General features: G+C 49.3%; 2 protein-coding genes across 2 annotated transcripts in view; both read right to left on the reverse strand.

Annotated features, from left to right (window-relative positions):
- LOC309328166 (mucin-3A-like) overlaps positions 1–21,233 on the reverse strand; it is a 157,604-nt gene that overhangs the window by 34,726 nt on the left and 101,645 nt on the right. The window lies entirely within an intron of this gene.
- WNK4 (WNK lysine deficient protein kinase 4) overlaps positions 1–21,233 on the reverse strand; it is a 63,320-nt gene that overhangs the window by 22,238 nt on the left and 19,849 nt on the right. The window contains exons 2-10 of the mRNA XM_081837608.1: positions 14,500–14,672; positions 12,192–12,412; positions 9,721–9,878; positions 8,209–8,297; positions 5,520–5,739; positions 3,779–4,100; positions 2,042–2,151; positions 1,871–1,923; positions 533–674 (exon numbers count right to left, since the gene is read on the reverse strand). Coding sequence (XP_081693734.1) covers positions 533–674; positions 1,871–1,923; positions 2,042–2,151; positions 3,779–4,100; positions 5,520–5,739; positions 8,209–8,297; positions 9,721–9,878; positions 12,192–12,412; positions 14,500–14,672 — 1,488 coding nt within the window. The remainder of the gene's footprint in view (positions 1–532; positions 675–1,870; positions 1,924–2,041; positions 2,152–3,778; positions 4,101–5,519; positions 5,740–8,208; positions 8,298–9,720; positions 9,879–12,191; positions 12,413–14,499; positions 14,673–21,233) is intronic.

The following is a 21,233-nucleotide window of genomic DNA, read 5'->3' on the forward strand; positions in this document are numbered from 1 at the left end:
GGGCAACGGAGGACCCCTACTCTCCCCGCTGGTCCCAGGCAAGGAGTCATGGGACCACATCGCCACTTCCCCCGCCTGCCCCCCTTCTCCACTGGTGCTACGCTGATTCTCTTCCCCAGAAGATGAGCTGCTCCTCCCGATCCCTGGACGCTCTCTGGAATCCCTCTGGCTTTCGCTCTCCCCCTCCAGTACTGATGGCAGTTCCCTGACAGTAGCCTTTCCTTCGAATACCAGTAATTCATGTGAGCTCCGGCTCTCTCACTCTGGGGGGAAAAATACAGTGTTGAATCCATGCTTAGTCATGTCAAGAGCAGGCCCACTGCAATCCATGGGGCTTGAATTCCAGTGGGTCTACTCAAAGCACAACTAAGTCTGGATCCAGCCCACTGTCAGTCAGTCAGGAAACCAAACCAGCTGAGAACTACAGGATATATATTAGCGCAATGGAGATGGGAGTTCAGAACCACACACAAATATCCCACCGATCAGGACACATAGCACCCAAGCCTGTCGCAATGCGGGCAGCGCTCACGTTTGTGATGCGTAGGCGAGATCGGGCACGGCGGCGCAGCAGTCTTCCAGACCCTTTCTTGGCCAGGGGCTTCGCTCGGCGCTCGCTCGCAGAGATACCCTCGTAACCATCGCTCAAGCCAGACGCTACGTCGGACGTGTAGCTGCGTCGCGGGCGACCAAAACAGGAAGTGAAACGTGAGCAAATGTGACTGATCTGGGCACACATGACGAAATGTGCCTTGGCTTACTGTCCCTCTGAATCTCTCTCTGCTCTTGATTTCACTGTGCCAGGACGGGTGAATCTGTGGCAAGGGCACATGTGGGCATCCTTTACCAGTCATGAGGAGAAGGAGGCACCATTGCCCCGAAGGCCCAGCCCAGACGCAGCTCGCCTCCCTGCGGCTGTGGCCTCGGTGGTGGAGCCACCTAATTCAACTCCCTCAAAATCGTGCGCCCGGCCCCATGGCCCCTCTGCCTGCCTCACGCTATGCCTCTGACATCACCCCACAAGCTACACAGCAAGGCTTGGGATGAGGAATGTGAGAAAAGCAGGTACAGTGGTACCTTGGGTTACAAACACCTCGGGTTACAAACACTTTGTGCCAGCGGTGCAGCGGCAGCGGGAGGCCCCATTAGCTAAAGTGGTACCTTAGGTTAAGAACGGTTTCAGGTTAAGAATGGTTTCAGGTTCAGTTATCTCCCGCTTGGACTACTGCAATGCGCTCTACATGGTGCTACCTTTGAAGGTGACCCAGAAACTGCAATTAATCCAGAATGCGGCAGCTAGACTGGTGACTGGGAGCGGCCACTGGGACCACATAACACCGGTTCTGAGAGATCTGCATTGGCTCCCAGTATGTCTCCAAACACAATTCAAAGTGTTGGTGCTGACCTTTAAAGCCCTAAACGGCCTCGGTCCTGTATACCTGAAGGAGCGTCTCCACCCCCATCGTTCTGCTCGGACACTGAGGTCCAGCTCCGAGGGCCTTCTGCGAGAAGTGAGGTTACAGGGAACCAGGCAGCGGGCCTTCTCGGTAGTGGCACCAACCCTGTGGAACACCCTCCCTTCAGATGTGAAGGAAATAAGCAGCTATCTTATCGTTAAAAGACATCTGAAGGCAGCCCTGCTTAGGGAAGTTTTTAATATTTAATGCTGTACTGTTTTTAACACTCGATTGGAAGCCGCCCAGGGTGGCTGAGGAAACTCAGCCCGATGGGCGGGGTATAAATAATAAATTATTATTATTATTACTATAATTAAGTTCATAACCAGAGGTACCACTGTATCTCCTCACGTTCCCAGCAACCTAAACCCTGCAGCAAATTATCTCCCCACAGCAATCCAGCATGTCCTTACCTGTCCCCAGGGGAAGGGAAGTCGCTGATGGAGTTCACGCTCACAGCAATAGTCTGGGGATATAAAAACCACCATTGAAGGCAGGTTGCCGTGACAATTCGACACCTCCCTATTTCGAAGCGCACAGGGGCACCACAGCCGCCCATGCCAGGGGTCAGCACTGCCACTCACCGAAGCGAAGGAATGCCCAGGGGCGACTGGGGGGCTGGAGCAGCTCTGTGGCAAGTCGGACAAATCCACAAATCCAGAGGAGCTCAGGTATCCATCCGTCTCACAATCAGCTGGGGGGTGGAAATGAGAAAGAAAAAGGGCGACTGTGAAACGAAAGACCAGGCCTGGCTTCTAACTTACAAGTTCACTGGGAACTTTGTCCCAGATATGTTTATTATTTTACATTGATTTACATTCAGATCATATAACACACAATTTACATCAAAATCTATTTATTTATCCTGGCGGCTTCCCATCCTTACATCTGTGATGGTCTAATTCTCTCTCTCTTCCCCGCTGCCTCTCCAACCTCTTGAAGCTTATCTATTTACCTAAATCGCGTATTACAATCTTTTCTATTACCTTGCCATTGCTCATAAGTCAAAACCTGTTTGAAATTTTATTTGGCCATATTGCGTTCTTATATAGACTGAAAAGGGTCTCCATTCTTCCACAAATATTTTGTCTTTCTGATTCCTTATTTTAGCTGTGAGTTCTGTCACTTCTGAGTACCCATTCCTCCTTTGTTGGGATTTTCTGGTGTTTTCCATTTTTGTCATAGAGTACTCTGGCTGCCGTGGTGGCATACAAAAAGAATTTTACCAACTTTTTTTGGGATCTCTGTTTCACATATTCCCAGAAGAAATGCTTCTGGCTTTGGGGGTACAGTATATCTATTGTGAACATCTTTTTTTAAAAGTTCATTATATATCATCTCCCAATTTGCATGTCCACCAGGTAGGGAAAAAGGAACCTTCCCACCAGCATAGGCTTCCAACACTTATTTGAGACTGTTCTACACATCTTAGCCAACTGTCAGAGTGTCAAATACCATACAATTTTCACACAATTTTCCTTAATGGCATAACAAGTGGTAAATGTAATATCTGCCCTCCACAATTTCCTCACGTCAACGTTGAGGGTTCAGCTTTCAGAAGCAGCAAGCTGAGGTGACACTGAATTAATTTTGCCGTTCTAACCACTTACACCATGCTGGTACTCTCTCGTAAAGGTAAAAGGTAAAGGAGAAGTCCAGTCAAAGGCGATTATGGGGTTGTGGCGCTCATCTCGCTTTCAGGGGGAGGGAGCCGTCGTTTGTCCACAGACAGCTTTCCGGGTCATGTGGCCAGCATGATTAAACTGCTTCTGGAGCAATGGGACACCGTGACGGAAACCGGAGCGCATGGAAACGCCGTTTACCTTCCCGCCAGAGTGGTATTCATTTATCTACTTGCACAGGCGTGCTTTCGAACTGCTAGGTTGGCAGGAGCTGGGACAAAGCAATGGGAGCTCACTCCTCTAAACGCCTTCCTCTAAAAGCCCTCCCACCAGATGTCAAAGAGAACAACAACTACCAGACTTTTAGACAACATCTGAAGGCAGCCCTGTTTAGGGAAACTTTTAGGCTTGAGGCTTTACTGTATTTTAATGTTGTGTTGGAAGCCGCCCAGAGTGGCTGGGGAAACCCAGCCAGATGGGCGGGGTATAAATAATGAATTATTATTATTATTATTATTATTATTATTATTATTATTACTCCATCGTAGGGATTCGAACAGCCAACCTTCCGATCAGCAAGCCCAAGAGGCTCAGTGGTTTAGACCACAGCGCCACCCGCTGTGTATGCTCTCATATGTAATAGTTGCCTACAGAGAGGTGGCTTGCAGGACCCTTAGGTGACGGAGCGAGGGAGCTTACATGTGGCTGAGGAATAGCCATGCTGATATCGGAAAGTCTGGTGCTGGTCGACTTCTGGTTCTTCTGGCTCAGGGGGGAAAGTTGGGCCGAGTGCAGAATCCCCGGATCCGGGTGTGGTGGGTGCCGACGGCTGGGCAGGGCTGAGAGGGGGCGGAGAGTCTAGGTCCAGCAGATGAAGGATGTCAGGAGCCTGTTCGTGCCGCCTCTGCTCCTCCTGGGCCCGCTTGGCCTTCTCGCGCTGGCGCTTGATGGCCAGGACTCGCTCGCGCACCGCTTTGGCCACCAGCTTGTAGTCGGCTTCGCACACAAAGCCCAAGACCACCTGTGGGAGCGGGGAGTTGGGAGCAGGCAGGGACAGAAGTGAAGGAGCTGGAGGAAACAAGAGTTTGAATTCTGGCAGAAACGCACTTTCCCCAAAGAATTCCGGGAACTGTCATTTGTGTGAAGGGGGCTAGGGATTGTGGCTCTGAACAAATCTCAGCCTCCCCAATGTACGACGGTTCCCAGGATTCTTTGTGGGGGAAGCCATGACTGTTCAAAGTGGTATGAATATGCTTTAAAGTTACGGTGTGAGAATGACCACGGCCCTTGCAAAAGGAACTTATGCAATGTATCTGAGAGCTCATTTGATTCCGTTTTCTAATGCCCTAGCTGTGAGACAACTGTGCTTCCCACTCCCTAAAGAAGAGCCATATTAAATTATTAGTAGTACTAAGTAATGCTATACATACCTCGAGTTACAGACGGTTCAGGTTGCGTTTTTTTGGGTTACGGACTGCCGAAACCCGGAACTACCGGAATGGGTTACTTCTAGGTTTCGGCGGTCGTGCATGCACAGACGCGCTAAATCGTGCTTTGCGCAGAAGCGCCGAATTGCAACACGGATCATGTTTGCAACCCGAGCGTCCACTATACAGTGGTACCTCAGGTTACAGACACTTCAGGTTACAGACTCCACTAACCCAGAAATAGTACAACGGGTTAAGAACTTTGCTTCAGGATGAGAACAGAAATTGCGCGGCGGCGGCAGTGGGAGGACCCATTAGCTAAAGTGGTGCTTCAGGTTAAGAACAGTTTCAGGTTAAGAACAGACCTCCGGAACGAATTAAGTTCTTAACCCGAGGTACCACTGTATTAATATTTCATTGTCCTAATCTACCTTGAGCCCCAGGAATATACTCACAGTGGTACCTCGATTTTCGAATGTCTCGGAAGTAGAACGTTTCGGCTTTCGAACGTCGAAAGCCCAGAAGTAACTGCTTTGGTTTTTGAACGCTTTTCGGAAGGCGCACATGCCACACGGGTTCCGTATTGAGTTTTCCGGATGTAAAAGCTTCCAGAAATGCATGCTTCTGTTTTTAAATGTTTCAGAAGTCAAGCAGTCTTCCGGAATGGATTACGTTCGAAAACCGAGGTACCACTGTTCCTCCATGGCGTATGAGCAATGAACTGGCTTTCCTCTAATGAAAGATTCCATAATGATGTTGTGCGCTTATACAAGGTAACTATGCAGCCATTGCCCAAGAGGCAAACTCTGTAGAATCCTGAAGAAAATGCAACTGAGGAGATGGTTCCCAGTGACTTCTGGGTAGGCCGAAGCCAGGGCACCTCTCCTTTTTGCAACCCACCCAATGCTTCCAGTCCTCTCCTGTCTTCCCTGCCCACGAGCCCCTAATAACTCCTGGACTCCCTAAAGTCCAGACCAGCCTCCCTGACCCCTGAGAAGAACAGCGACTCGTACCATCTCGTGGGCCACTTCCTCAGCCACATCCTTATAGAGCTCGAATCGGAATTCCAGGGCGTTGTTGTCCTTATACTTCCCATGGAGCTTCTTTGTGTCATCCATCCTCAGCCACAGCTTTAGGTTGGACTTCACGCCATCGTCCTCTTCAGCCAGCTCCACGTGGACTCCCGTGTCCTCTTGGAAGAAGGAGTGGTCCAGGAGATATTTGATGGTGTATCTGCAAGAGAGGGGGGGAGGTGCGGTGGATTTAAAGAAGGGCACAGAATTAGGATGGTGGCGAAGGGAACGCTTAGAGAGCGCGAGGGGAAAAGGTATGCCCGGCAGAGGCTGAAGGGTTGGGTGGCCCATAATAATTTATTTATATTTAAACCCTGCCCATCTGGCAGGGTTTCTCTAGCCACTCTGGTCAGCTCCCAACAGAATATTAAAAACACAATACAACACCAAACATTAAAAACTTCCCTAAACAGGGCTGCCTTCAGATGTCTTCTAAAAGTCAGATAGTTGTTTATTTCCTTGACATCTGATGGGAGGACGTTCCACAGGGCGGGCGCCACTACGGAGAAGGCCCTCTGCCTGGTTCCCTGTAACCTCACTTCTCGCAGGGAGGGAACCGCCAGAAGGCCCTTGGAGCTGGACCTCAAGATTAGTCCATGAGCACAGATCCCATTTTATGTGTTTGTTCTTTAAAAATTCCTAAAGTCCTCTTGAGCAGCATGTTGAAGTTCTCATTAGCATTTGATATATGGAATTTCCAGTGATACTGCGGTACAGTGGTACCTTGGTTGTCGAACTTAAATCTGTTCCGGGAGTCTGTTCGACTCTCGAAATCGTTGGAAAACAAAGGCACGGCTTCCGATTGGCTGCAGGAGCCTCTGGCACTCAAGCAGAAGTCGCGTTGGACTTTCGGGTTCCGAAAAACCTTCGCAAACTGGAACACTTCTGGGTTTGCGGTGTTCAAGAGTCGATTTGTTCGGGAGCCGAGCTGTTCGAGTACCAAGGTACCACTGTATTTTAAAAATAAATCACTAGCGCTGAGGGCAGAGCAAGCACGCTCCGGAGGAGCCGTTCGGCGCTCTGCTTTTCCGGACGTGCCTCAGGGTGTTGTCTAACAAGGAGGAAGTGCAAGCGGCTCCCCGTTTCCCCGCTGGAGAGCACAGCGGCGAATGTCGCTCACAGAAGGGGCAGGCGGGCAGCAGAAAACGCTGCTCTGTGCACAGAGGCCAACCAAAGGCTGGATGAGAACAAAAACGGCAGGCCCTCTGACGAAAGAGAGCCACCAAGAAAAAGTACGATAAGAAAAGTTAGGAAATTTGATTATGACTGGAATATTGTTATATGAAATAATGATATTGCAAACTGCTACATTTAATTACAAGGAAATTCAGTTGGAAGAGATTAGAGGAAGTCAAGTAATATGTTTAGGAAGTTGGATTTTAATTAACTAAGTCTTATTGTATGTGGTGGTATATGTGAGGTTTGAATTAGTTTATTTCCTTTAGTCTCTTTTTCTTTTATTATTGTCTTTTCTTTTTCTGTTATGTTAAAGTTATGCTTTTGTATGAAAATTAATAAACATTATTGGGGGAGGAAGGAATGAGAGCCTCCAGCCTTCCTGTAACCAGCATTCTTTGCAAAGTCGCTCCCAAAACCTGCGGGTCACTTACGGTTGGCCTGTCCGTTGGCGCCTAAGCAATGATGGGCAAGAGCAGCGTGCCTCTGAGCACGTGCAGAGTACCCACCCTTGGCCCACTTGCGGCTGAGTGGTACTGGCAGCTTTTCTTTTTCCCTCGGAAAAAGAGCACTGCTTACGCGACCCACAGACTCGTCCAATCCAGCAAGAGACTTCTGCCATTCTTATGTGCAGTTTAAAATAACAGGTGACATGTTTAAATATGTGTCACACCCTTTTCTGCAGGTTGACTTGGGGATGAGGCTTCCAATGGGTTCTGGATTTCCACATGTGTCTCCAAGTTTCTACCCCACAACAACCCGGACCATTGTTCTTTGCCCAAATGTCCTGGAGTTTTCGCAAAAGAAGAGCCCTGTACAGTACATTTCAAAGCACAATTCAAAGTGTTGGTGCTGACCTTGAAAGCCCTAAACAGCCTCGGCCCACTGTACCTGAAGGAGCGTCTCCACCCCCATCGTTCTGCCCGGACACTGAGGTCCAGCGCCGAGGGCCTTCTGGTGGTTCCCTCACTATGAGAAGCCAAGTTACAGGGAACCAGGCAGAGGGCCTTCTTGGTAGTGGTACCTGCCCTGTGGAACACCCTCCCACCAGATGTCAAAGAGAAAAACAGCTACCAAACTTTTAGAAGAAGGCAGCCCTGTTTAGGGAAGATTTAATGTTTAATAGGTTATTGTATTTTAGTGTTCTGTTGGAAGCCGCCCAGAGTGGCTGGGGAAACCCAGCCAGATGGGCAGGGAATAAATAATAAATTATTATTATTATTACTTCATTTCTTTAAAGAAAAATAATTATTTGGGTTGTAACCTGTATCAGGGGCGGGGAATAGTTGCTGGGTTCCAACCCCCCATCAGCCTCGGCCGGCCTGACCATTGGGCAGGGGTGATATGAGAGGCAGCCCAACCAAACCCAGAGAGCAACAGGTTTCCCGGACCCTATAACCATTTACCCACCAAGGGTCGCCGAAATCAGGCAAGCGGCGGAGATCTCCCCTACCTTTCATACTTGTTCATACGGATGCAGCCCTCAATGATCTCCTTCAGTTCAGGCACCTTCACATTGTGAAAACTGCTGGGCTTGATGCCCTGTGATAAAAGGGACAGAGGGCAGTTCAGATGGGGTCAGGGAGTCAAGAGGTTTTGGGGGAGGTTAGTGGGGGGACAGAAGTCAGGGCATCATGAGGCTTCCAAGCCCCTTGTCCCCTGGGAGAAAGATTTTGCTTGCAAGTTAGGGATATGAAAACCTGGGAGGGGAAGAAACCAGAAAACTAGGGAGTGGGATATCAGCCCCCCCCCCCCCCCGTCAGATGTGGTTGCTCAAGAGCAAACAGGCAAGACTCTGACCTGTCTTTTCCAGGCTTTATTCTTAGTGCAAAACTATTTACACTGAAGAGCGTTGCAAGTTCATGTCTGGCTCAGTCGCTAGCAGAATCTGGGAGTGGTCGGTCCTTGTAGCTCCCCCAGCATAACAGTCGCTTGACCCCTAACCTTCTCCTCCCCTCCCTGTGCTGAAACCTACTGCTCAGAGTGGGCACTGGCAAAGGGGTACTTCCCTCCCCTCCGGCTTGCTCAGGGTCGGTGTTGAGGCTCTCCCTAGCATCCCCTGGTCCCACCATCTCCTCCCCACCAGAGGTGGGGCTTTCCTCCTCGCCAGAGAAGGAACTGCTTCGCAAGACTTTCGGAGGTTCCCTATAACACAACTGCCCTTCCACCTCTTGCGTCTGAGCTGATGGCAGTGAAATATTTGGGGGGGCAGGAGAGTGAGAGCCAGTGTGGTGTAGTGGTTAAGAGTGGTGGACACGTAATCTGGTGAACTGGGTTCACTTCCCTGCTCCTCCACATGCAGCTGCTGGGTGACCTTGGGCCAGTCACACTTCTCTGAAGTCTCTCAGCCTCACTCACCTCACAGAGTGTTTGTTGTGGGGGAGGAAGGGAAAGGAGAATGTTAACCGCTTTGAGACTCCTTTGGGTAGTGATTGTGGGTAGGTTGTGGGGACGCGGGTGGCGCTGTGGGTAAAACCTCAGCGCCTAGGGCTTGCCGATCGCATGGTTGGCGGTTTGAATCCCCACGGCGGGGTGAGCTCCCGTCGTTCGGTCCCAGCTCCTGCCCACCTAGCAGTTCGAAAGCACTCTTAAGTGCAAGTAGATAAATAGGGACCGCTTACTAGCGGGAAGGTAAACGGCGTTTCCGTGTGCTGCGCTGGTGCTGGCTCTCCAGATGCAGCTTCGTCACGCTGGCCACGCGACCCGGAAGTGTCTCCGGACAGCGCTGGCCCCCGGCCTCTTAAGTGAGATGGGCGTACAACCCTAGAGTCGGACACGACTGGCCCGTACGGGCAGGGGTACCTTTACCTTTAGGGTAGTGATAAAGAGGGATATCAAATCCAAACTCTTCTACTTTTCTCCCTGGGAGGAGGAGGAGACGCCTGGGGACCTAGCAAGGGGTGTAGCTCATAAGGGAGAGAGACCAGCCCTAGATTCCCAAGTAAACAAGAGGCTATGCTCTCACCGAAGTGACCTTGCGATAGATCTGAGCCGCATTCTGGCATTCTGAGTAGGGGTATTCCGAGGTGGCCATCTCCAGCATGCACATGCCAAAGGCATAGACATCCACGGCTTCGTCGTATTTCTCCTCGTACATCTCTGGCGCCATGAATTCTGGGGTTCCTGGGAGAAGAGGAAGGAAGGGGTTTTATCTGAGGCTCAGCCCCCTTCAGCCACTAGCTCAGCCGGTAGAGCGTGAGACTCTCAATCTCAGGGTCATGGGTTCGAGACACACAATGGGTGGAATTGTAGGGGGTTGGAGTAGATGGCCCTTGGGGTCCCCTTGTAGCTCTACAATTGCAGGATTCTACGATGCCACACATACCTATCCAGTAGGATAACCCTTTAATGTGAAATGGGTGCCACCCCATTACACATCCAGCTTCCGCTGAAGATCTCCAGTTCTGACTAATAAGGATCTAATAACCTCGAGCTTGACACGGGTGGCGCTGCGGTCTACACCACAGAGCCTAGGGCTTGCCGATCAGAAGGTCAGCGGTTCGAATCCCCGCGACGGGGTGAGTTCCCATTGCTTGGTCCCTGCTCCTGCCCACCTAGCAGTTTGAAAGCACGAAGTGCAAGTAGATAAATAGGTACCGCTCTGGTGGGAAGGTAAACGGCGTTTCCGTGCGCTGCTCTGGTTCACCAGAAGCGGCTTAGTCATGCTGGCCACATGACCTGGAAAAACTGTCTGCGGACAAACGCTGGCTCCCTTGGCCTTTAGAGAGAGATGAGCGCGCAACCCCAGAGTCATCCACGACTGGACCTAACAGTCAGGGGTACCTTTACCTTTTTAACCTTGAGCTACAGCACATCTCTTCCACAACTATTTCTCAATTCAAGCACAACACACTTCTCATCGTGCCATCTGTGCACCTGGTGAAAGCAGGCAGAGCAGGTATCCTTGGTGTCTGCTCCTCACCTGTGCAACTCCTATCCTTGGCAAGCATCACAACAATTCTGAGCCTCTTACGGAGTTTTTAACTTTAACTGGACTTGGTGGACCACAAGTTTAACACAAGTCAACAGCGTGACGCAGCAGCAAAAAAAGCTAATGCTATTCTAGGCTGCATCAACGGAAGTATACTGTTCATTTCAAGGCAAGTAATAAAGGTAAAGAGACACCTGACCAATAGGTCCAGTCATGGCCGACTCTGGGGTTGCGGCGCTCATCTCGCTTTATTGGCTGAGGTAGCCGGCGTACAGCTTCCAGGTCATGTGGCCAGCATGACTAAGCCGCTTCTGGCAAACCAGAACAGCGCACTGAAATGCCATTTACCTTCCGGTCTTTCAAACTTTACCTTCCAATACTTTCAAACTGCTAGATTGGCAGGAGCAGGGACCAAGCAACGGGAGCTCACCCCGTCACGGGGATTCGAACCACCGACCTTCTGATCAGCAAGTCCTAGGCTCTGTGGTTTAACCCACAGCGCCACCCGCATCCCTTTTAAGGCAAGTAATAGTTCCACTCTATTCTGCCTTGGTCAGACCACACCTGGAACACTGCATCACTGGACACCACAATTTCAGAAGGATGTTGACAAGCTGGAACGTGTGCAGAGGAGGGCAACCAAGATGATCAAGGGTCTGGAAGCCAAGCTTTATGAGGAACAATTGAAGGAGCTGGGTATGTTTAGCCTGGAAAAGAGGAGGCTGAGAGGATATTTGACAAACATTGTCAAGTATCTCAATGGCTGCCACATGGAACATGGAGCAAGCTTTTTTTCTCCTACTCTGGAAGGGAGGACTCCAAGGGCTTCAAGCTCCAAGGAGATTCTGACTTAACATCAGGAAAAAACCTTTGGACAGTAAGAGCTGTTTGTTAGTGGAATAGTCTCCCTCGGGAGGTTGTGGAATCTCCTGGGAGGTTTTAAAGCAGAGGTTAGATGGCCATCTGTCATAGATGCTTGAGCTGAGATTCCTGCATTGCAGAATGGTCCCTTCCAACTATACAATTATATGATTCTATGGTCTTTAGCACAACGCGGGTGGCACTGTGGGTTAAACCACAGAGCCTAGGACTTGCCAATCAGAAGGTCGGCGGTTCGAATCCCCGTGAAGGGGTAAGCTCCCGTTGCTCAGTCCCTGCTCCTGCCAACCAAGCAGTTCGAAAGCACATCAAAGTGCAAGTAGATAAATAGGTACCGCTCTGGCGGGAAGGGAAACAGCATTTCCGTGCGCTGCTCGCCAGAAGCGGCTTAGTCATACTGGTCACATGACCCAGAAGCTGTACGCCGGCTCCCTCGGCCAATAAACGAGATGAGCGCCGCAACCCCAGAGTTGGCCACGACTGGACCTAATGGTCAGGGTTCCCTTTACCTTTATGGTTCATCCAACTTTTCTCCCCATTCAGTCTTTGATCTCTTTACCAGATACATGCCTGCTCTAATTTCTGTTATCCAAACCTGGCCCCCAGAGACAGAAACATTCAGGTACCTATGACACTCTTGGCAAATGACGCCCGCTTGAGTGTGGCCAGACCAAGGTCCCCGATTTTGACGGAGCCCGTGGGCCCCGTGATGAAGACGTTGTCGCACTTCAGGTCGCGGTGGATGATCGGAGGCGACCGCGTGTGGAGGAAATGGAGACCCCGCAGGATCTGTCTGCTCCAGCGCTGGAGGACTTTTAGCTTCATCTCCTTGAAGCGCTTCAGATACCTACAAAATGGAAGCGCCATTAGACTCATAGCCACCTCGCCTAAAGAACCAGCTGTGGGCTCCATCCTCTAGGAATGGTGGTGGCGCTGTGGGTTAAACCACAGAACCTAGGACCTGCCGATCAGAAGGTCGGCGGTTCGAATCCCCGCAGCGGGGTGAGCTCCCGTTGCTCGGTCCCAGCTCCTGCCAACCAGCAGTTCGAAAGCACGTCAAAGTGAAAGTAGATAAATAGGTAACGCTCCGGCGGAAAGGTAAACGGCATTTCCGTGCGCTGCTCTGGTTTGCCAGAAGCGGCTTAGTCATGCTGGCCACATGACCCCGGAAGCTGTACGCCGGCTCCCTAGGCCAATAAAGCGAGATGAGCGCCGCAACCCCAGAGTCGGCCACGACTGGACCTAATGGTCAGGGGTCCCTTTACCCTTTACCTTTAAGACTGGACCGTCTGAGCAAAACCTTGCAATCTCTTTTTAAATTTAATTTTATTTATACTTTTCAAGTTTATGCATTTGCATAATTTTACAATCATTTTAACATTTCAAAACTTGACTTTCTTCCCCCTCTTTCTGCAGTTCCTTAAAGATAAAGATACACACACACACACACACATCCAAATTCATTTAATTTGCTCACTTGTTTATGTACTTTAAATATATACTCTTGTGAAACTGCAGGCTATTACTGAAATCCTGCTAATGCTTTTATCTGTTTGCAATTTATCTGTAAATATTCAATAAACCATCTCCATTCTTTTATAAAAAGCGGCCAACATCAAGGATAAAAACAATTGATTAAAATACAACTTAAAAACAGGATTAAAATGCAACTTAAAGCGCAGCCTCATTTCAGCCGAAGCCCAGATCAAAAACTGGGGGGGGGGGGGGAGTCAAATCTTCACTAAGACCAACTATCCAGACTGGTCCCACATGGGCCAGAAGAAAGCCAGGGAAGTCCCCAAATAGGGGTTCCATCACAGAAGGAAAAGGAAAGAAGGGGAGGGGATCAGGCTGATTCCAAGCCAAAGGCAAGGCAGAACAACTCTGCCTTACAGGCCCTGCAGAAAGAAATCAGATGCCACAGGGCCCTGGTCTCATGAGGCAGAGCGTTCCACCAGGCCGGAGCCATCACTGAGAAGGCCCTGTCCCTGGTTGAGGCTAATCTGACTTCCTTAGGGCCCGGGACCTCTAGAGTACAGTCATACCTCGGGTTACAGCCGCTTTGGGTTGCAGACTGCCAAAACCCAGATGTAACAGAACAGGTTACTTCCGGGTTTCGGCGGTCACACATGCGCAGAAGCACTAAACCACGCTTTGCACATGCGCAGAAGTGCCGAATCGCAACCCGCGTGCGCTGATGCGGGTTGCGAACGCTGCAGGTTGCGAACGTGCATCCCGCAAAGATGACGTTCGCAACTTAAAAACAGTATTAAAATGCAACTTATCCACTGTACTGCTATTTATGGACCTTAAGGTCCTCCGCGGAAGTTAGAGCTGGACCATAAAGAAGGCTGATCGCCAAAGAATTGATGCTTTTGAATTATGGTGTTGGAGGAGACTCTTGAGAGTCCCATGGACTGCAAGAAGATCAAACCTATCCATTCTTCACGAAATCAGCCCTGAGTGCTCACTGGAAGGACAGATCCTGAATCTGAGGCTCCAATACTTTGGCCATCTCTTGAGAAGAGAAGACTCCTTGGAAAAGACCCTGATGTTGGGAAAGATGGAGGGCACAAGGAGAAGGGGATGACAGAGGACAAGGTTGTTGGATAGTGTTCTCGAAGCTACCGGCATGAGTTTGACCAAACTGCGGGAGGCAGTGGAAGACAGGAGTGCCTGGCGTGCTCTGATCCAGGGGGTCACGAAGAGTTAGACACAAATAAATGACTAAACAACAACAACAACAACAAACGTCCTCCGCGGGGCATACCAGGAGAGGCGGTCCCGTAGGTATGAGGGTCCTAGGCCTCGTGAAATGAAATGGTGGGCGTCCCCACTACCGCAGGACAACAGCCCCGGAGGCCCCATGGCCCTCTCCACACTGACCTCACTGCCGCCTTCCCACGGTGGCCACCCAGCCAGTTTCATGCTCACGTTTTGAGGGTGCCTGAGGTCATGAGTTCCGTGACCAGGACGATGCAGACCTGCCCCTTCACCGAAGACTTCCACGAGTCGTAGAACCGGACGATATTCGGGTGCTGGAGTCCCTTCAGCATCTCCACCTCCTCACTGAAGCGTTGACGCTCCACCTTGGACAGCTTCCGCGTCTGAGAAAGGAGAAGGCAGAAGCGTTAAGAGCTGCACGGCCAACGTCCGAGGCAGCCGACGTCATGCAAACGAAATGGGAAATGATATACGATGAATCGAAAAGGATGTTCAGAATAACTTTTATTAAAAAAAACAAACCCAGAAGCTTTTCTTTTGGGAATTATTGGGACAGAACTACCTTAATTGTACAGAAATTAAGAAGGAGGAAATTAAGAAATTTTGGACAGTAATACATGAAGAATTAAAGAAGATGTTGAAAATATCAATAATAATGGATTGATAGGGGAAGAGATACCACAGGGGCGGGGATCCTCTTATAAGCAAGTACAGTAGTGATTGCTGCTAAGTGGAAGTCACAAACTCTACCCTTAAGGGAGGAATGTAAACTAAATGAATACTTAACTCTGGCAAAACTAACGGCTATTTTAAGAAACCAATCGAATCAAAAAATTTAAAAGGAGTGGGAATGTTTTGATGAAGATATGGTAAAATATTGCTCAAAAAAAGATATGTTAATATGCCTAGATTAAAATGTAAAGTATCTGAGGGAAGGTAAATTAAGTAAGGAAAGGAAAGAATATATAGAAGATTTGGCATGGTTTTAAAATGCAAAGGTAAATGTAATCTAGGAATGTAGAGGAAATTGAGTGGGGGCGGAGGGAAGCGGAGGGAGGGACAAAAGAATATTAGGTTTGATTGATGGATATATGGGGGGATGGGGAAGATGTGGTGATGGCTTTGGTTTATTTATATTGTGATGTAATATGGAAAAAAGGAATAAAATAGTGTATTGACAAAAAAAAAATGTATAGAAATTTATTTATGTATGCTATTACAGCAGCAAGAATGTTAATTGCCCAAAATTGGAAAGAAAAAGTCTCAGCAAAGGAAGAAAACCTACACTCTGTGAGGGGGGAACATTTTAAATATTTGTTAAATGCTATTATGATTATTATTCATTTTTATACCCCACCCTTCCCCCTGACAGGGACTCCAGGCGGCTTACAGATAAAATAGTAAAGGACCCCTGACCATTAGGTCCAGTCGTGGCTGACTCTGGAGTTGCGGCACTCATCTCGCTTTATTGGCCGAGGGAGCCGCTTTTGGCGAACCAGAGCAGCGCACGGAAACACCGTTTCCCTTCCTGCCGGAGCGGTACCTATTTATCTACTTGCACTGGCGTGCTTTCGAACTGCTAGGTTGGCAGGAGCTGGGACAGAGCAACGGGAGCTCACCCCGTCGCAGGGATTCGAACCGCCGACCTTCTGATCGGCAAGTCCTGGGCTCTGTGGTTTAACCCACAGCGCTACCTATGTCCCTTACAGATAAAATAAGAACAGCAAAAAGCATAAAGACAGGCAACAATCACTGACAAAAAAATCCGCATGGATAGAATTAAATCTATCTACAGTGGTACCTCGGTTTTCAAGCATCTCAGAAGCCGAACATTTCAGTTTTCAAATGCCAAAAACCTGGAAGTAAACACGCCTCTTAGGTCAAATGGCTTCCACTGCATGTTTTTCAATTTTCTCAACTGAACCCTTTGAGCCAGTCCTTTGTGCCTCGGTTTTCGAATGTTTCGGAAGTCGAAGGATCTTCCGGGACGAATTATGTTCGACAACTGAGGTACCACTGTATATGGTTTTCATATATCCACTAGTATATTTACACACCACTTCGATTGGCAGAATTGGCACTACTACAGATGCCACCGTTCCACATTTGATGGTTTAGTGTGGCTGTGGCAGCGTCTACCCTTGGAACTCCCTGTTTATTGACATCAAGCAGAAGCCTTCAACTGTACTCTTTTTGGTGCCTGATAAAAAAAATTCCTGCTGGACAAGCATACCCAGGTGCTTAGAAAACTGAGGTGAGACATAATAATAATAATAATAATAATAATAATAATAATAATAATAATAATTTTATTTATACCCCGCCCTCCCCAGCCAAGACCGGGCTCAGGGCGGCTAACAACCAATAATAAAAACAAGTTGATTAAAATACAACATTAAAACAATTAAAACATTAAAATGCAGCCTCACCACAGGAGGAGAAAGGAAAAAAGAAAGAGGGGGAGGGAATCAAATTGATGGATGCCAACAACATGCTAAATTGCTAGAATGGATTGCAGCATTTCAGGCTTCAAGTTAAAAACTTCCAGCAAATAGATAAACCAGAGTAGCAGCCAAAGAAGGAGGTTAGAATCTTTTTCCTTGACACACTACTTTTCTTCTTGCGAGGACATGTTTTTTCCCGAAGGGGAGCATTCAAAAATAGTGCCTCTCTTTTGCAGGGTACTCTCCCAATTCATTTTACTGCAAAAGTGGACCCAGAGTAATATTGGCCTAGCCAGAAAATGATGGGGGGGGGGTGTCTGTTCTCGTTTCATTTCACAGCAGTCCAAGAGAGCTCTGCGTCCGACACACACAGAAAAATCCTGCAAAGTACGTTGCCGAGACCAATCCTGCCTGGTTTGAACTAGTCCCTCTCGCAAGTCCCAGGTAGATGGTCCCTGAGGGGAAACTTCCATTTCCCAACATAAAAAGCAGGGAGAGATGTCTAGAAGATCTCATCACCTCGTGATATTTCAGTCCCTCCCAGCTGCAGTTCGTCCAGGTTCTCTGCTTTGGGCCGAGGAGCTGGAAGGAGACATCGCCCTAATCTCTTTGATCACCGTTTTGCTCCACGGACGTCAGCAGCCGAATGGGATGAATGCAGCCTTTCTCCAACGCCGGAGAGTCAAACGGAACCGTAAAAAAGTCCTTCCCAGAACCACCTTTCCATCACCGCCACTGCAAACATACACAGCACCAGAAGCAGGCAGCTTCCTAAAGGAGCTGTAGCCATTTTGCGTCCTGGTCTACAATGGCACAACCAAGGTCAAGGTGGGCGGGACAGGTACAAGGAAGAAATCGCACAGAGCCCGGTCTCCTGGGTTCATTTTGCAGCTGTGGAAGGGGGGTCCCCAGGAGCTGTGCCTAATAATAATAATAATAATAATAATAATAATAATAATAATAATTTATACCCCACCCATCTGGCTGGGCATCCCTAGCCACTCTGGGCAGCTCCCAACAGAATATTGAAAACACGATAAAACATCAAACATTAAAAACCTCCCTAAACAGGGCTGCCTTCAGATGTCTTCTAAAAGTCAGATAGTTGTTTATTTCCTTGACATCTGTTGGGAGGGTGTTCCACAGGGCGGGTGCCACCACCGAGCAGGCCCTCTGTCTGGTTCCCTGTAACCTCACTTCTTTCAATGAGGGAACCGCTAGAAGGTCCTCGGAGCTGGACCTCAGTGTCCTGGCAGAACGATGGAGGCGGAGACGCTCCTTCAGGTATACTGGACCAAGGCCGTTTAGGGCTTTAAAGGTCAGCACCAACACTTTGAATTGTGCTCAGAAACGTACTGGGAGCCAATGCAGGTCTTTCAGGTGTGATATGGTCTTGGCGGCCGCTCCCAGTCACCAGTCTAGCTGCTGCATTCTGGATTAGCTGTAGTTTCCGGGTCACCTTCAAAGGTAGCCCCACGTAGAGCGCACTGCAGTAGTCCATGCGGGAGATAACTAGAGCATGCACCACTCTGGTGAGGCAGTCCATATGCAGGATGTGAGGTTTGGGACAGGGGGTGTTTTGCCCTGGCAAACATCTGGAGCCCCCCTTTTTTGCTCATACAATATGTCCTCTAATTGCTACCTCATGTGACATGGCTGCCCTCCTCCTGAAGTTGGGAGTGGGGGGAAGTTTGGGAGTGGGGGGCAGCGCAGACAGGCAGGCAAGCTGCAGCAACGAGCGAAGGGCAATGGCAAGGATCCAGCCTTCTCTCCCGCCGAGCCAGAATCGGACCCCAGTTGGGCAAGGGCCAGAACCGCTGCCGGCACCAAGCTCTCCGCTCCGTCCAGATGCAGCTGGAACAGAGGGGTCCATTTGGCTCGCAGGAGCTGGCTGCGAAAAGAGCGAAAATTGCCGAGGCAAACACGGCAGCCCAGGTCCACCCCTCCTCTGCGCCTCAAGGGAGCTCAGTTGGAAGAGAAACGGCGGGGGGAACGACAGACGGAACGTGTTTTAAAAGCGGCCGTTCTGCCAGGGATTCGGCTGCTTCTCTTTCCGGTGGCGCGGCGCCCACCTGCTAGGCCACACTGCCGCCATGTGCCGGCGGGAACCGCCTCACAGCCTCATTGGCCCGGGCCTCGGTGGTGGAGCTGGAGGCGGTTCGTATTTTTACACTCGGGGTGTTTATGAAGTTTTGCTACAGATGCAGCTGTGTGCCGTCAGACCCTGTGAAAGCTTCATTGTCCACAGCACAGGAGAGGTGAGGGAAAGAAACACGGGGCCAGAACAGCTTCATAAATGAAGGCACATTTGTAACAAGGGGGGAGAGGAGCCCCTGCAGCTTGCATGAGGAGTGGTAGCTGTTCAGGAGCAAAACAGTGCAATAGGAAAGGGGAGTCTGACTACAGTCTCTATGAACCGTAGGGGCCTCAGCTCCTCGGTTTCTGGATGAGCTCCAGCAGACCCTCTTAGGCCTGGTGCGCCACAGAAAGAGCCACAGTTTGCTAATGCCCACAAACCAAATAAATTGGATACGATCGGGAAAATCTAGGAGCAGCTCAACTGGATTAAATTCACAACTACACTAAAGGATAGAGAAACATTATCGGGAGCAGCTAGGTAAATGGGATTTTAGTAACTAGCTGCATAAAAAGGCGAACTGCAAATATACGGAGATGGAGTGAAATACTTTTACAATGTGCTAAAGAAGCTGCAAGGGATGCGGGTGGCGCTGTGGGTTAAACCACAGAGCCTAGGACTTGCCAATCAGAAGGTCGGCGGTTCAAATCCCTGCGACGGGGTGAGCTCCCGTTGCTCGGTCCCTGCTCCTGCCAACCTAGCAGTTCGAAAGCATGAAGTGCAAGTAGATAAATAGTTATCGCTCCGGCGGGAAGGTAAACGGCGTTTCTGTGTGCTGCTCTGGTTTGCCAGAAGCGGCTTAGTCATGCTGGCCACATGACCCAGAAGCTGTACGCCGGCTCCCTCGGCCAGTAAAGCGAAATGAGCGCCGCAACCCCAGTGTCGTTCGCGATTGGACCTAACGGTCAGGGGTCACTTTACCTTTAAAGAAGCTGCAATATTTTGATCGAAGCGATAGTACTGCATGTACTGCGTTTCCATCTTTAGAGCAGTGCCGTATCTATCAGACTGTGCGAACTGGCTCTTTTTACGGTAGAAGTAAATGCTTGCAAATATGTGTTTCCAAAAGTGCCAGAGTTTGCTATATCAAACTTTAAATCTGCACCCACACAATCCATGTGGATTAAGAAAACCTCAAGGTCCCCACCAGACTGGCGTTTTTGTAGGTGTTTTCTGCAACATGCAATTGATGCAATGACAGGGTATTAGTGGTGGATTTACACCGGACTGTAAACACACCATTCTGATTGGTGATACTCCCCCCAAGCTGCCATACTATTGCCCTCTGGAGGGGCACTCTTGCGCTATAGTGCCACAAAACAAAAATGCCTCTGGAACATTTATGGTATAAAAAGCTACAGGATAGGTCAGTTGGTTAGAGCAGGGGTCAGCAAACTTTTTCCTCAGACCTTGTGGGGGGCCAGACTATATTTTGAAAAAAAGACGAAGAACGAATTCCTATGCCCCACAAATAACCCAGAGATGCATTTTAAATAAAAGGACATATTCTACTCACGTAAAAACACGGTGATTCCAAGACCGTCTGTGGCCCAGATTTAGAAGGCTATTGGGCTGGATCCGGTCCCTGGGCCTTAGTTTGCCTACCCAAGGGTTAGAGAGCGGTACAGATGGTGCCAAGGTTGCAGGTTTGAATCCCTGTATGGGACAGCTTGCTTTGATCCATAGGGCCCTTCCAACTCTACAATTCTAGGATTCCAGCAGGAATAATAATAATAATAATAATAATAATAATAATAAATTTATTATTTATACCCCACCCATCTGGCTGAGTTTCCCCAGCCACTCTGGGCGGCTTCCAATTGAGTGTTAAAAATACAGCATTCCCCAAACTTCCCTAAACAGGGTTGCCTTCAGATGTCTTTTAAAGATAAAATAGCTGCTTATTTCCTTCACATCTGAGGGGAGGGCGTTCCACAGGGCGGGTGCCACTACCGAGAAGGCCCTCTGTCTGGTTGCCTGTAACTCCACTTCTCACAGTGAGGGAACCGCCAGAAGGCCCTCGGCGCTGGATCTCAGTGTCCAGGCTGAACGATGGGGGTGGAGACGCTCCTTCAGGTATACAGGACCAAGGCTGTTTAGGGCTTTAAAAGTCAGCACCAACACTTTGAATTGTGCTCGGAAACATACTGGGAGCCAATGCAGATCTCTCAGGACCGGTGTTATGTGGTTCCACATAAGTTATAGGACATGCACTGAACGGAACTGAGACAGTATGTCTGCCCCGAGACGTTTGTAAGAGCAGTTTTGAAAGTGGGATCTTCACAGAACTGCCCTGACACTTTCCTGAGCACAGATAATCAAGAATGCAAAAAAAAAAGCTGTAGGAAAGCCATCAAAGACAG

Source organism: Podarcis erhardii, assembly GCF_964252035.2.
Source record: "Podarcis erhardii genome assembly, chromosome: 13".
Taxonomy (NCBI): domain Eukaryota; kingdom Metazoa; phylum Chordata; class Lepidosauria; order Squamata; family Lacertidae; genus Podarcis; species Podarcis erhardii.